The 17,101-nt window shown below is 47.2% G+C and overlaps 1 protein-coding gene across 3 annotated transcripts in view; it reads right to left on the bottom strand.

The window, feature by feature from the left end:
* LOC137334287 (ras association domain-containing protein 1-like) overlaps window positions 1–17,101 on the bottom strand; it is an 80,307-nt gene that overhangs the window by 33,758 nt on the left and 29,448 nt on the right. For all 3 annotated transcript variants that reach the window (XM_067998955.1, XM_067998957.1, XM_067998956.1), the window contains exon 2: window positions 3,148–3,272. In XM_067998955.1, the coding sequence (XP_067855056.1) occupies window positions 3,148–3,272 (125 nt within the window). The remainder of the gene's footprint in view (window positions 1–3,147; window positions 3,273–17,101) is intronic.

Below are 17,101 nucleotides of genomic sequence, written 5' to 3'. Positions count from 1 at the left end.
AATACTCCATTCCTAAGGTAGCCAACAGCTTGGTCAAAACAGGACTGCTAAAAAAACAAAACTCAGTCGTCTGTCAGGTTCCAGCAGTACAAATTATGGGACAGGATGTCAAAAACCCTGATAGATATAAATACCTAAAAAATAATAATAGTTCTTCATTTCCTTTCTCTCTGTGGCCTGCAGGGCCTTGTGGTTATGATCTTCCAAAATTCTCTAGATTCTGGAAAAGTCCCAGCGGATTGGAAGGTAGCAAATGTTACCCCGCTATTCAAGAAAGGAGGGAGAGAGTAAAGAGGGAACTACAGACCAGTTAGCCTGACATCGGTTGTCGGGAAAATGCTGGAATCCATTATTAAGGAAGTGGTAACAGAGCACTTAGAAAATCATAATATGATTAGGCAGAGTCATCATGGTTCTATGAAAGGGAAATAGTGTTTGACAAATCGATTAGTGTTTTTTGAGGATGTAACTAGCAGGGTAGATAAAGGGGAACCACTGGATGTAGTATGTACATTTTCAAAAGGCGCCACATAAAAGGTTGTTACACAAGTAAGGGCTCATGGGGTTGGGGATAATATATTAGCATGAATAGAGGATTGGTTAACGGATAGAAAATAGAGAGTAGAGATAAACAGGTCATTCTCAGGTTGGCAAGCTGTAACTAGTGGAGTGCCAGAAGGATCGATGCTTGGACCTCAGCCATTTACAATCTACATTAACGACTTAGATGAAAGGACCGAGTGTAACGTATCTAAGTTTGCTGATGATGCAAAGCTGGGTGGGAAAGTAAGCTGTGAGGAGGACACAAAGAATCTGCAAACGTATATAGACAGGTTAAATGAGTGGGCAAGAAGGTGGCAGATGGAATATAATGTGGGGAAATGTGAGGTTATCCATTTGGTAGGAAAAATAGAAAAACAGAATATTTTTAAAATGGTGACAAACTATTAAATATTGGTGTTCAGAGAGACTTGGGTGTCCTCGTACAAGAAACACAAAAAGGTTAGCATGCAGGTACAACAAGCAATTCGGAAGGCATATGGCATGTTGGTCTTTATTGCAAGGGGGTTGGAGTACAAGAATAAGGAAATCTTACTACAGTTATACAGGGCTTTGGTGAGACCTCACCTGGAGCACAGTGTACAGTTTTAGTCTCCTTATCGAAGGAAGGATATACTTGCCCTTGAGGCGGTGCAACGAAGGTTCACTAGATTAATTCCTGGGATGAGAGGGTTGTCCTATGAAGAGAGGTTGAGTAGAATGGGCCTATAGTGTCTGGAGTTTAGAAGAATGAGGTGATCTCATTGAAACATATAAGATTATGAGGGAGCTTGACAGGATAGATGCTGAGAGGTTGTTTCCCCTGGCTAGAGAGTCTAGAACTAAGGGGCATAGTCGCAGGATAAGGGGTCGGCCATTCAAGACTGAGATGAGGAGGAATTTCTTCTCGCAGAGGATTGTGAATCTTTGGAATTCTCAACCGCAGAGGGTTGTGGATGCTCAGTCGTTGAATATATTCAAGGCTGAGATGTTAGATTTTTGGACTCTAGGGGAATCAAGGGATAGTAGAGTTGAGGTCGAAGATCAGCCATGATCTGATTGAATGGCGAAGCAGGCTCGAGGGGCTGCATGGCCTACTCCTGCTCCTATTTCTTATGTTCTTATCCAGAGAGCAGCCTCAGTATGAGGTGCTCAACCCTTTAATGAAAAAAATTCTCTGTGGCGTTAAAAAAACCCCGATTTTAAACCCCCCCTCCCCCCAACATCCGATGAGAACAGGGCGGTGAAGGGTTAAAATACACGCAGCATGTCACTCACCACATCCATGCTGCACCCGTGCCCAGCGCCATTTTAACAGGCGTGTTTCCAGCAGCATGAGGCCCTCATTCCAGGCAGGCGAGGTTCAAAGGTCAGGGTCTGATGATGTTACTCAGACCCCGACCACCTCTTTACTCAGCAGGGTAAGGGTTACTCCCTGTAACTGTGCAGAGTTCCTGTTTATTCAGCAGGGTAAGGGTTACTCCCTGTAACTGTGCAGTGTTCCTGTTTATTCAGCAGGGTAAGGGTTACTCCCTGTAACTGTGCAGTGTTCCTGTTTATTCAGCAGGGTAAGGGTTACTCCCTGTAACTGTGCAGTGTTCCTGTTTATTCAGCAGGGTAAGGGTTACTCCCTGTAACTGTGCAGAGTTCCTGTTTATTCAGCAGGGTAAGGGTTACTCCCTGTAACTGTGCAGTGTTCCTGTTTATTCAGCAGGGTAAGGGTTACTCCCTGTAACTGTGCAGTGTTCCTGTTTATTCAGCAGGGTAAGGGTTACTCCCTGTAACTGTGCAGTGTTCCTGTTTATTCAGCAGGGTAAGGGTTACTCCCTGTAACTGTGCAGTGTTCCTGTTTATTCAGCAGGGTAAGGGTTACTCCCTGTAACTGTGCAGTGTTCCTGTTTATTCAGCAGGGTAAGGGTTACTCCCTGTAACTGTGCAGTGTTCCTGTTTATTCAGCAGGGTAAGGGTTACTCCCTGTAACTGTGCAGTGTTCCTGTTTATTCAGCAGGGTAAGGGTTACTCCCTGTAACTGTGCAGTGTTCCTGTTTATTCAGCAGGGTAAGGGTTACTCCCTGTAACTGTGCAGTGTTCCTGTTTACTCAGCAGCATAAGGGTTAACACTTTTAGCTTTTCTTACAATTGGTGCTCTATTAATTTTATCAGATAGGGGTGTATGATGTTTTAATTTATAAGAGTTTGGGTCCTAGTATAGTCTGCAGTCCTGAGGGTGTTGAATGTAACATGACTGATTATCCTTTGCTGACAGTCTCATTGTCTGAAATTGAGTCTCTTGAGAATTGCTGCTAAGAAATGGATTGGGGCTGAGTGCCGTCCAATCTATTAGACAGGATAAGCGCGATGGGCTGTCTGACCCTTCTCATTCCACGGGTCATTGTTTTGTGGTATTAAATGAACTCTAATCAGCTGCCGCACACTTAGTCAATTAGTATATTAGATCATCACGCTGGTGACTTTGTGTCTCGTGTAATTTGCCTAGCGTCAGCTGTCCTACCAGAGGCCCGAGTTAGGCTGTACTCCCACCTACTACATCCACCCCACCCCCCCGCCCCAATCTCCGAGTTACCGGGCAGATTCGCAGTCCCTTACCACGTTGGTGTCTTGTTCGAGTACGTTCTCTGTGAAGTCCACATGGTCTGATATTTTGGCCTTTGGCCGGTTACAGTCCAGCTGGATGAGGGGTCGGCAGCGGTAGTGACACCGGAACCTACAGTCTGAAACAGAACCAAACAGAAAGAAACTTAACCCAGTCACTGGCATGTTCTTCATACACAGCATTATAGTATAGCCACAACACCCCATGGGACAACAGATGGCGTCTGGACTGATGGTATACCTTTAATGCTGAGTTCAGTTTTTTCCCTCCTTGCCAATTATTTTCTCCCCTCCCTATCCCATTGGCACTAACCCCTTGGAGTGTACTGTCCCACAGGCACAGGTCACCCTTCACCACCTTGTCCAATTAGCCACACGTGGGTCTGGACGGTGAGTGTTGGGGGCCTATTTTCTCACAGAGATCAATCCCATCCTCATCCAATTCCCACCGATGTGCATTTCCAGCAGGGGTTGCAGGAGATCGATCACAAGTGGGAATCCCGGCCGATTCCACCCCCTCCCAACCCAGGGGACCCCAGAGAACAACTGTAGCCCCCTGGTGCCATCCTAACCAAGACCAATTAACTCACGCGGTCGAAGGTGGGATCTTCCTGGTCTGTGTAGCTCAGCTACTCACCGTGTAGACCCCGGGGAAACCCCAGTGGTGGAGAGTTTTAGACCCGAGGTTTCCATTGCGGGTTTTCCTAGCCTCATGTCTGGGTCTGTTGTAGAATAATGGATAGAGATTGATTGCTACTCCATTATTGCTGTATAATGCGACTACCAGGATGGTAGAAGGCAAACTGGATGGACCTTGATCTTTTATCATCCAGTAATTCCTATTTAAACATATTGAGGCAGTCAGAGAGCGCATTTCAACATTTATTTCTCTTTTCTTTCTATTATTTGCTGTTTTTTCAACAATGAATGATCACTGATAGGCAGGAAAATGATACCGGTCCCTGGCCTCGGTACTAATCCAGAGCAGGGGCTGATTGCTTAACCCATTCATTTGCCATTGCATTGGACAACTCGTATCTTTCACAGGGTCTGGACTCCTGCGCTTCTAAACAAGTTACCGACGTTTGGTCTCCTATACATGTTCATGGCTATTGGGCTCGCCAATTCTTGTTGGTCTGTATGATGGAAAATTTGATCACATGACCACCTTCCACCAACTGCTCCACCCCCATAATCCTGCCATTGGTCACTTGATCAATAATGGGGGCTCCAATACCCATAATCCTCTGCACTTGAGAAACTGCTCTATCCATCGAGTGGTCTTACTGGAGCAATCATGCACCTGGGCCGCATTGCATCCTGGGTGCGTTGCTGCTCTGCTGTTTGTTCGAAGTCTGGGTGGAGCAAAACAGAAGAAAATGTCCCCATGATTTGTTCTCCCAGGTTACTCGCAGAATTATAAAGGAGATTAATCTTCAATTCTAGGAGGCACCAGCACAATCCTGTGGAGTTGGCAACCCTAATGGTTATCAAAAGCTTATAGGTTCAAGTCCCACTCCACATAACCTAAGCTGACACCTCATCGCAGTACAGTGGGAGCACTGCATTGTCGGAGATGCTATCTTTCAGGTCAGCTGGTAAGCCAAGGTCCGGTCTGCCTGTTCAGGTGGATGTAAAAGATCCCACAGCACTATTCAAAGAAGAGCAGTGAATTCTCCTGGTGTCCTGACCAACATTCCTCCCTCACCGAGATCATCAAACAGATGAACTGGTTACTCATTCATTTGCTGTTTGTGGGGTCTAACCGCCGTGTTTGCGGAGAAAAGAGTGATAAAATGTGAAAAGTAATTCATTGGATGTGGAGTGTTTTGGGATGTCCCGAGGATACGATGCAACAAATATACAAACGCAGGCTGTTTCCTAGCTTCCTCTCAAACCATTTGATCTGCGCTATAGTTGATGGCTCATCCATTGCCTTGATTTCGATTAACTCAGGGGTTCCCAGAGCTCTGACCACTCTCCCATTTTGTTTAAGACGAATGACCTCCTTCATGTAACCAACAGCCAGCCAGCTGCCACTTCTCACCTTTGATGGCTCCAACCTTGGTAGTCCTAATTTATTCGACATTCTTGGCCTCACTATCGCAAAACTCCTCCATTACTAAAACTACCTTCAAGAAGATTAGTTTTCAGGAAGTTCTGTCTCTTCTTTTGCACCAAAAATGTCTTTCTCCTATAAAACCCAAGTCATCGGAACAGGAGGAGGCCGTTCATCCCCTCGGGCCTGCTCCACCATTCAATTGGCTGATCTGCACCTCAACACCATTTTCCCCATCACATTCACGACCACTCTACAGAATCCCAATGGTTCAAACCCCTTCACGTTCATTGTGCTTCCCATTCACTCCTATTGCGCAGGATCCCAATGGATCAAACACCACTATATTCACTACCATTAAACAGAACTGCAATGGATTAAACTCCTTCTCATTTGCTCCCATTGCAACATTTAAAAATAAAATCATGATCCAAGCACAAAGTGTTCCCCAATCACGGTTCAGTGAATGACCAAGTGTCACCAACCGATTAATTATTTTCATTTTCAAAAGATAAGCAGAGTTGAGGGAGGCCATTCGGCCCATCCTGCCATAGTAATATATGAAACTACCCCCTCCCCTCCCAACATTTATTTTCTGTTTTAGTTTAGACTGAATATCTGTACTGTAATTAGATGGATTGTGGTGGTACAAAAATTTGTCAACCGCCTTCAGTTTACTGAATTCCTCATCTGACCATAACATTCCTGGCGAGCTGTAGATTTATCTGGATTCAATGGGACTTTGCTCCAATTCCCTCAGTCCACACCACAACTAAAGTCTCCCTCCCTCCCTCCCTCCCTCCATTCCTGGTAGCCGTATGGTTTGCTGTAATCAAGTTAGAGACTTATCATTTGGACCGCAACATAAGCCCTAACCCTCAGCAAATGGGCAGTCACATTCCTACCCACGGTATGGACAATCCCAGGTCCGTGTAAGTCCCTTTCACCCATCACCCCTGTGCGCACAGACCTACATTGGCTCCAAATCCCCGAACGCTGCCGTTTTAAAATTCTTATCCTCTTGTTCAAACCCCTCCATGGCCTCGCCTATCTCTAATCTCCTCCAGCCCTCCCAATCTCTGCGTTCCTCCAACTCTGGCTTCCGGCGTATCCCCCATTTCCTTCACCCCACCACTGGCGGCTATGCTTTCAGCTGTCTAGGCCCTAAGCTCTGGAATTCCCTCCCTAAACTTCTCCACCTCTCTCTCTTTTAAAGACCCTCCTTAACCATGCTTTTGGTCACCTGCCCTAATGTCTCCTTCTTTGTCTGATTACGCTCCTGTAAAACTACAGGGGACGTTAAAGGCGCTTTATAAATGCAAGTTGATGATGTTCTGAGTTAGCTGATCTCAGTCAGGGGAGTTGGGGAAAGGGGCTTAGTTACAAGTTTGCTCAGTCCACGTTCAGGCAGGAAGGATGGAAGGAAAGAAAACCCAGCCAGGATTTCCGCTCCCACTCAGTGAGCCCTGGTGCAAAGTGTCGGGTGAGGACGGGCGTGGGCTCGGGTCTGACTCCCCCCCTCCAGCCCAAGGATCTGCCAACCGTCACTGGCCTGTCTCACCCACGGAGAAAGGCCGCTTGGCTGAAAAACAGAAGCCCTCCCAGTGCCTGTGGAACTGTACCCCTGGAGAGATCACTCTGGACAGGGACAGGACCGAGTCCATATTATGGTCATCCAATAAATTAAACATATAATTAAAATGTAAAAATAGGAAAATAGGAATTGCTCGATGAGAAAAAGGCCAAGATCCATCGAGTTCGCCTTCTACCGTCCTGGTCGTCACAGGATATAACGATAATGGAGTTGTTGACTAATTATAGCAATCAATCTCTATCAATTAGTCGACAACAGACTCGGACATGAGGCGAAGAAAACCCCAGTGGTGGAGAGATTTGGGAACCACAGGCCCAAAGCCACCTGTTCCTCCCAAGCATGTTACACTTAGCACATGCCACATCTCAAAATACATTAATATTTTTAGTGGGCTGTTTAACTGGAATGAGTGTGTGAGCTAAGATGTCTCTCTCAATCGGACATGACGTTGTGACCTCTTGTGGTTGGAGCTGTGGCTCACAGGATGTGCTTCGTTACTCATTCTCCTCTGCAGAGCCCGCTGACATGAACAGGCCGCTCAGAGACCTAGGGGAGCTCTTTCTCCCTGCTCATTCCTTCAACATCACACGTGGGACAAAAGGTCCAGATTTCAACTGCTGGATCAAAAATAAACCTCGTGCGTATGAGCTTAATGCTCGCAGAAGTACGTAGCCCCTCTACTCTGGGCAGATGGCAGCAGTCCTATTCTACAAGGCAGGGAGAGATCAAACCAGTACAAGTCTGGCTTGGCTGCCCCCCCAGTGGTGAGCTCCAGAACAGCACAGCTGGAGGCCTGAGAGCAGGGCACCTGCACAGGGAACGGGCTGGGGGCCTTTAAGGAAAGGATGACTGTACACAGCGAGGTGCCTGCTGCACACTGAAGCATTTATAAGCTCACCACCAGACTGTAATATTATCCTCTCCACACACGGAAATATTTTCCCTTCGCAGACAAAGGCTTCATTTGGGAGATGTGTCACATCAGGAGGCTGGGATCACGGCCAGTCCCGGCACACGGAATGTAACTTCTCATTTACGTGACATCACTGAGATACAATGTCAGCCGCACGGCCTCCTACTGTACACACTGCCTCGGGCCTGCCCTGCAGACTCACCGAGATAATCTCTCTCACAGCTGCCTCACCACAAAGTACATCAGAAAGGACACGGCTCCACCTGCTCCAATCTTTTTTCTTTAAAACACGTTGATACTCCCCCCCCACCTTCCCACAATGCTCCCTTCGCTGGAATTAAAAGATCCCATGTCCCTATTTCGAAGAAGAGCAGGGGAGTTCTCCCCAGTGTCCTGGCCAATATTTATCCCTCAACCAATATCACTAAAATTAAGATCTGGTCATTTATCTCTCTGCTGTTTGTGGGAGCTTGCTGTGTGCGAATTGGCTGCTGCGTTTCCTACATTATAACAGTGACTATGCTTCAAAAAGTACTTCATTGGCTGTAAAGCGTCCTGAGGTTGTGAAAGGCGCAATATAAATACAAGTTTTTTTTTCTTTTAAGATACATTCTTGATATCCTTGAGGGGGCTGTAATCTAATCGAGGGATTCATGTCATCGATATATGGAGTGACAGGTACTCAGATCCAGTAGTCTGCAATAAACTGATTAAACTCATCTAATCCATCATTATCCCTGCAGGTTTGGTGCAGCCCCAGGGCAGGAGGCAGAGTCACACAGGGTCATGCGGATGAACAATAAACCAACTGAATGGCGGAATAGGCTCAAAGGGCTGAATGGCCTCTTCCTGTTCCTAATGTTTCTATGTTAATGGAGTCCAGACCAGATTTTAACCAACTTCCCCCTCCCCTGATGGATGGGAGAGGGTTGAGGGGAGCAAGGGGTTAAATCATCAGGATCGAGCAACCCGACCCCTTTACATTTTGAAGTGCAGGAATCAGGCCATGGACGAGGCTCCTGCAAAAGGCAGGCAGGGTCCCAATTAACATACCAAAGTCGCAGCCTGATGACATCATCGGCGCCAAGACTTAAATTTAATAGTAAGCGAGCGGGATTCCCGGCAGCTGATCCGAGGCGGGAGCTGCCGGCTCCCCAAGGGAAGTGGTTCTTTCATCGCTCCGTGTGCTTCCCCCCCCCCAGGCCCCTTAAGGAAAACCTTCTGCCTCCCCCAGCCCTTCCGATCGGAGGCCTCCTCCCCCCTTCCCGTTCACCGCCCGATGCTCCCTTCCCAGTGCCGTCCCCAAGGGTCCCCGGCTACGGCTTCCTGCCTCTAGTTGTCCCCTCCTGCTCGCTGGCCAGGCTGTCCGTTCGTCTGGCTGCCGGGCGGGAGGAGGCCTTACAATATGCGAATGAGATCCTGCAGTTAAGATCGGCAGGACCTCCGCATCCCCGGCCTTGCCGGGTTCTTCAGGGCCGATTTCAGCCTCAACCGCTCCCTTCCCGCAAATTTGCGTCAGGGATAAAACGGGACAGTGGAGATTTTGGCTCACGACCCGGAGGGACACTGGTCAGTCCGTTACAGTGACCGGACGTTCTGAATCTGGCCCAACTCACCCACAACACCACTCGGTGTTTGGCTCCACCTGACGTCAGACATTGTTTTATTTATTTGTTCCTGAGACAGTATTTATTGCCCCTCCCTAATTGCCCTGAAGGCTTTAAGAGTTAACCCTATCGTGTGATTGCTGGGGTACAGATTCCCTTGAGCTTGGGAGATCGAGAGGTAAGCTGATCGAGGTGTTGAGAATGTTAAAAGGATTTTCTAGGCTAGATAAGGAGAAACTATTTCCTCTGGTGGAAGAATCAAGAACGAGGGGACATAAACTTAAAATTAGAGCTCGGCCCTTCAGGAGGGAAATGAGGAAGCACTTGTTCAAAGGGTAGTGGAAATCTGGAACTCTCTCACCCAAAAAAGCTGTGGATGCTGGGGATCAATTGAAGCTTTCAAGACTGAGATCGATATGATTTTTGTTGGGTAAGGGTATCAAGGGATATGGAGCAAAGGCAGTAAATGGGGTTGATCTGCAGATGAGCAATAAACCAACTGAATGGCGGAATAGGCTCAAAGGGCTGAATGGCCTCTTCCTGTTCCTAATGTTTCTATGTTAATGGAGTCCAGACCAGACTGCGTAGGAGTGACAGGTTCCTTTCCCTGACGGGCATTAATGAACCAGTTTCTTTTTAAAACAGCTTTCACGGTCATTTTTCTGGTGGTAGCCCACAAATTACTGAGATTTATTGAATTCAATTTTGTAACTTGAAATGGTGGGATTCGAACTCACGACCGTAAGGCTGCCGGAATCTTCCACCTCGGGGGGCGGTTGTACATTTTCGGCAGAGCGGGAGTTCTGCCTGCTGCGAAGGCCCACCTCCGACCCCTGCTGATTTTACAGGCCGAGGGACATTTGCATCTCTCCGATGGTCCCCTAGCGGGATTCCCCCCCTCGTCCCGAAGGAGCCCGCCTGGGGGATTTGGAGAGGGGGGGCGGGGGGAAGGGGGGTTAAGATCGCCCACGGCCGGGCTCTGGCGCATGTCAGGGCCGGCTGGAGAGTCCGCACACGATCGATCAAACACGCTGCGGACTCCTTAACAATGAAATCCCTGCAACACCACCAACCCAACCCAACCCCACCCCTCCCTCCCTCCCTCCCTCCGCATGCCACGGCAACACCGGACGCCTGGAAAACGTGCAGGCATGTCTGGCACCCGGCCCTGCGAGGGCGAAAGGGCCATGAAATCAGAGGTGTTCCCATCGTTATTGATGCCCACCAGTAGTTGGCACTTCCGGAATTTTCTGCTGGAAGTTTTGGGAGACAGTCCGGAGGAAAAGGTCCCATTCCCACCGCCGTCCGAAGAAGTTATGCCGGGGAGCTGGCGGGAAGCCTGCGGAATATTCCCGGCCATATTTTGCAGGTGGAAGCTTTCCCCTCCGTTTCCAGGAGAAAATGTCCCCAAACTATACTGAAGCAGTCGCAAGGCAGACGCTAACCGCCAATATGTGAATGGAGGCACCGCCCTCTGGTGGCCTTGCTGCTTAACTACCAAAAAATAAAACATTTACACAACAGGTAGATTTTTAATCCATTCTCGGGATGTGGGTGTCGCTGGCGAGGCCAGCATTTATTGCCCATCCCTAATTGCCCTTGAGAAGGTGGTGGTGAGCCGCCTTCTTGAACCGTTGCAGTCCACGCGGTGAAGGTTCTCCCACAGTGCTGTTAGGAAGCGAGTTCCAGGGTTTTGACCCAGTGACGATGAAGGAACGGCGATATATTTCCACGTCTGGATGACGTGTGACTTGGAGGGGAACTTATACTGACAAAGTCAAATAGGAACATGGACACAGGAGAAAAGGACACTCAGCTCACGGCCCACATTTCAGGATCCTAGCTGACCATTTTCCTACCCCAAAACTATTCTTGGCTGAATAAAACCACAAGGGTGGTGCAGTTGGGGCTGTGCATTGATAAACTGGCCCACACAGCTTGTGCAGGTGGGACAGTCTGAAATGCAGGGAGGGAATATTGCTGGAAATCAGCCCAAAGACTGGAGCGAGAGGACATAATTGCTCGGAAATCATTTTGAAACGATGCCCGGGGCGGGGTGCGGCCAGGGGGATGCAGTTGTTTGGCAGGCCTGAACCTCCTCCATGCACTTTGGATCACAGAGGTCAGTTGGGGTGGTTAATGAGTTTTCCTTTGAAATGCTACAGACTGTTTCACGATCGTTGTCTACTTACAGGATCCAGGAGTCTGGAGAAATTATCTTTTTCTTTTAAAAAGGACTATTTCACTAAAGTACAGGGTTGAAGTTTCAGGATACGTGTTTGTGTCTCTTTTCTCTGAGGGTTCATTTGGCACCCTCACTGCCACCTTCACAGCCCTCCTCAAAACCCAACTACTCACTCATCGCCCCTAAATCTTAGCAACTGGAATGCCACTCAGGGAGATGCGCCCAAACGGAGCAGGCACATCACAGGAGGCATGGCAGGGCAGAGGGGCAAGGTAAATTCTGCTCAGTGCCAACCTTCATTTATTCAATAATTTTCAGTTCCCAGTAGGCAAAAAAAGAAATCAAAATTGACGACAATATGTGGACAGCCGGCAGCCCTTCATCGGCTGCTGGTGTCTGATCTTCTGGTGCCCAGCCCCCAGCTTGTCATGAGCTCCAGAAAAAAATATTTACTCATTACATGGGGTCTAAACGTGTCTCATTGGTTCAATGATAGCACTCTCACCTCTGCGTCAGAGGGTCGTAGGTTCAAGCCCCACTCCAGAGATTTGAGCACATAATCTAGGCTGGCACGCCAGTGCAGTGCAGCTCTGTCGGAGGTGCCGTCTTTTGGATGAGATGTTAAACCAAGGCCCCGTCTGCCCTCCCAGATGGACATAACTATTCAAAGAAGAGCAGGTGAGTTCTCCCAGTGTCCTGGCCAATATTTATCCCTCGACCAACAGCTAAAAACAGATTGTCTGGTCATTTATCTTATTGCAGTTTGTGGGAGCTTGCTGTGTGCAAATTGGTTGCTGAGTTTCCTATATTACAACAGTGACTACACTTCAAAAGAACTTCGTTGGTTGTAAAGTACTTTGGGAAGTCCTGAGGTTGTGAAAGGTGCTATAGAAATGAAAATTTGCTTTTTTGTTTATTCTGCCAGCTACTTTTCTGCATGCAATCACCACTCCCTCACATCATTAACTCGACGCTCACTGTTCTACGATGTTTCCTGGAGTACTGACAGCAGTGATAAAGGATAGCGGAAATCCAGTGTTTTTTTTCCCAATGAGACAGAGGGGTATTAACATTGGAAGAGTGCTGGATATTCAGAGGCCATGGGTTGCTCCCTCAGCACTACTTTCCTGCAGCAATATAAAAGCAGCGTTATGCTCCTGATCATAGTCCGCTTCACTGGATACTGGGGCTCTGCAGACAGGCCGTGCAGTGTGGAAAGGAGAGGTTTAACTCTCTAGCTGAATGTGTTTACCACCTGATGCCTCATCCTCCTCCCACTGAAACTGAGAGCAGCCACCTCCTCACTGCTCTCAGGGTCAACCGTGTCACACAACGAGCCAGATTACACTCTGGCCACATCTCTGAACCTCGACTCGAACACAACCCAAGCAGCTCATGCAGGCAGGTACATCCTGTGAGGCGAAGAAACCAAATCCCATCGCAGGCTCTGGCAGACACGGGCCTGGACTACCTCCGGGTTTACTTCAGGCCTGTCGGCTGGAGAGATCTCCGTTCCTCTGACTCTGGCCTCTCATCCACCCTCCAATCCCTTCACTCCAACATTGGCAGCCGTGCCTTCAGCCGTCTAGGCCCCAAGCTCTCTAAATTCCCTCCTTGAATATTTCCACCTCCTTCTTTAAGACGTGCCTTAAAACTATCTCTTTGACCAAACTTTTGGACACCTGTCCTAATGTCTTTCTTTGGCTCAGTGTCAATTTTTGTCTAATCGCACGGACATTTTACTACGTTAAAGGTGCTATGGATACGAAATTGGCTAAGTGACAGGAAACAGAGTAGTGACGAACAGTTGTTTTGCAGACTAGAGGGAGGTATATAATGATGTTACCCAGGGGTCAGTACTAGGACCACTGCTTTTCTTGATATATATTAATGACTTGGACTTGGGTATAAAGGGCACACTTTCAAAATTTGCAGATGTCACAAAACTTAAAAGTGTAGTAAACAGTGAGGTGGATAATGATAGACTTCAGGAGGATATAGACAGGCTGGTGGAATGGGCAGACATGTGGCAGATGAAATTTAATGCAGAGAAGTGCGAAGTGATACATTTTGGTAGGAAGAACAAGGAGAGGCAATATAAACTGAAGGGCACAATTCTAAAAAGGGTGCAGGAACAGAGGGATCTGGGGGTATATGTGAACAAATTGTTGAAGGTGGTAGGGCAGGTTGAGAAAGCAGTTAAAAAAGCAAACGGGATCCAGTCTTTGTAAATAGAGGCACAGAGTACAAAAGCAAGAAAGTTATGATGAACCTTTATAAAAAACTGGTTCGGTCACAACTGGAGCAGTGTGTCCAGTTCTGGGCACTGCACTTTAGGAAGGATGTGAAGGCCTTAGAGGGTGCAGAAGAGATTTACTAGAATGATTCTAGGGATGAGGGACTTCAGTTACGTGGATAGACTGGAGAAGCTGAGGTTGTTCTCCTTAGAGCATAGAAGTTCGAGAGGAGATTTGATAGAGATATTCAAAATCATGAAGGGTCCAGACAGAGTGGATAGAGAGAAACTCTCCCCATTGGCAGAAGGGTCGAGAACCAGAGGATATAGATATAAGGTAATTGGCAAAAGAACCAAAGGTGACATGAGAAAAAACTTTTTTACATAGTGAGTGGTTGGGATCTGGAATGCACTGCCTGAGGGGGTGGTGGAGGCAGATTCAATCGTGGTTTTCAAAAGGGAATTGGATAAGTACTTGAAAGGAAAAAACTTGCAGAGCTACGGGGAAAGGGCAGGGGAGTGGGACTAGTTGGATTGCTCTTACATAGAGCAGGCATGGACTCGATGGGCCAAATGGCCTCCTTCCGTGCTGTAACCTTTCTATGATTCCACACAGAGATAGGGAGGGGTGAGGCCATGAAGGGATTTGAATTTTAAAATCGAGGCAGGAGCCAATGTAGGTCGGCAAGCACATGGGTGTTCGCTGAACAGGGGGAATGTTTTACTGCAAATCACACTTAAAATACTCTGAAGGGAGAGCAACTTCAGAGTCCTTGAAGGAGAAAGGAAGTAATGGAGAGATTGCCCAGCCTGTAGCATGGTGCCAGACACCTGAAGACCGACCTAGCTGGGAGGGAGACCTGGTTCAGGGGCCTCCATGGCAGTTACAAGAATGACATTTTTCAACAATGTTGAAGAAATGTCTGATAAGGCAGAGCTTGGCACCTCCAAGATTTTATTCTCCATTCAGGAGAAGGGATTAGAAATTATTGAGATGGAGAAAGCAGCTGCACATGAGCTCGGTGTGAATAAGACCCATGTGCAGGAAGGGTGAGGGATAGTCTCCTCACACACACTTATCAGGAAATGTTGAACAGGCTGGAACTCTTTTCTCTAGAATGATAGAGGTCTATAAGATAATGATAGGGTAGATCTTGTTTCCACTTGTGGGGGAGTCCAAAACTAGAGGCCATAAATATAAAATAGTCGCTAATAAATCCAATAAGGAATTCAGGAGAAGCTTCTTTACCCAAAGATTGGCAAGAATGTGGAACGCACTCCCATGTGGAGTAGTTGAGGTGAATAGCATAGATGCATTTAAGGGGAAGCTAGATAAGCACATGAGGGAGAAAGGAATAGAAGGGTATCCTGATAGGGTTAGATGAAGTAGGGAGGGAGGAGGCTCATGTGGAGCATAAACACCAGCATGGACCCATTGGGCCAAATGACCCATTTCTGTGCTGTAGTTTTGATGTAACTCGATATTTGTGACTCATACAACAATTTGCATTTATATGGCGCTTTTAATACAGAAAAGCATCCCCAAAGTGCTTCACAGAGGTGTAATAAAAAAAGTCAAAGTAGGAGAGAATAGGAGGGGTAAGCAAAAGCTTGGTCAAAACTGTGGGTTTTAATTAGGGTCCTAAAGGTGGAGAGGAGGAAGGGGCTCGGGAGGGAATTCAAGCGTGCAGCTTCGGCAGCTGAGATGAGATGTTAAATCGAGGCCCTGTCTGGCCTCTTGGGTGGACGTAAGAAGATCCCATTACACTATTTCGAAAAAGAGCAAGGGAGCAGTGTCCTGGCTAATATTTATCCCTCAACCAACATCACTAAAACAGATTATCTGGTCATTATCACATTGCTGTTTGTGGGACCTTGCTGTGCGCAAATTGGCTGCCGTGTTTCTTACAACAGTGACTACACTTCAAAAGTATTTCATTGGCTGTAAAGCACTTTAGGACGTCCTGAGGATGTGAAAGGCGCTATATAAATGCAGGTTCTCTCTTTCTTTCTTGCATGGGCAACTGAGCTATTCCCGGAGCCAGAAAAAGCAGTGGGAATTATAGAAGGATAGAAAATCCCTCGGTGAGCCCTATTCGAATTTTAAAAAGAGGAATTTCACCTGAACACACTAACCAAATAGCATACAGAGGAATTTCTCCAAGATTTCTTTACCATTGAATAATAACTGGAAATCTGCTGTGGTAGAGAGTTTAGCACAGACAAAACAATGATCATATTTGAGAACCTCACCCATTGAGTGTTGTGTACTCTCTCCAAACTTCCTGTAGGATGCTGACCTCGTACCATTCAAACTCTCAAGTCTAGATACTTCCTTTCCCAGTACAAACAAACCCTGCATCCTTCCGTCTCCTAATGCGACGCAGACCTGATTCCCACACAGTAAGCACTCGAAGAGTGGCTTGTGTACAACAGACATCGTTTAAGTTGCTGCTGCAGCCCATATGCATCAGTATAGTGGATGCAGCAGCCGAACACCATGTGACCACATATGGGAGACATACAGCATTTCAATCAGAGACCCTGTAGAGACAATTACTGGCTCCTCCAACACACCAAAGCAGAAGCTACTGTTCTCAAAACCAGTTACACTACTATGCTAAGGGTTACCAACTCTGGTTGTATGTGTTCCTGGCGGTTTCATCACATGTCCTCCCATTTCCAACCCTCCACCCACTCCCCCAGCCCCGACCCCACATGCCAGTCATTGGTTGCTTGACACGTCCATCCTCGTGCGCCCTGCCATCCCACGGCCAACTGGAAAGCGAACAGACTCTGTTACCCGATTGGATGATTCTTGACTGTCAGTCAAACAATCTTTTTTCCCCCCCATCTCCAATATTTTTATAACAAATAAAAGTGTTCACAGAAAATGTAAAAAAAATATATTTTTTTTAATGCCACTATGATTTTTCTCCTGGGTTGTTTTCAGCAGTGTCCTGGAGATTAACCTTTAATTCCTGGAGACTCCTGGACAATCCTGGAGGGTTGGTAACCCTGTACAATGCTGGTAGTGGTGAAGACACTTATACTGGCACAGTGATCCAGTTCACTACTGTTTGGTGCTGAGTGCAACGGCTCATTATTGCAAGATAGACCTTGGAATGAAGGGGCTTTTAGTGCGAGGAGAAACAGAAACAATTTGATCAAATTTGGGTAGGAAATGATGACCCAGCTGGAAACTGGGGAGGGGAGGGAAAGAGGGAGGAGTAAAGGAAAGTGAAAGGAGAAGGACCTCATGGGGAGGGGCATTCTCTGCCAGACAGAGTGGAGCAACAGGCTCCTTTCTCAGTTTGTTTTGTTATTTATTTGTTGGCATTTGGTGGATTGTTA

This window comes from Heptranchias perlo, chromosome 17 (genome assembly GCF_035084215.1).
Source record: "Heptranchias perlo isolate sHepPer1 chromosome 17, sHepPer1.hap1, whole genome shotgun sequence".
NCBI classification, from domain to species: Eukaryota; Metazoa; Chordata; class Chondrichthyes; order Hexanchiformes; family Hexanchidae; genus Heptranchias; species Heptranchias perlo.
This window is presented reverse-complemented; position numbering and strand designations above follow the sequence as displayed.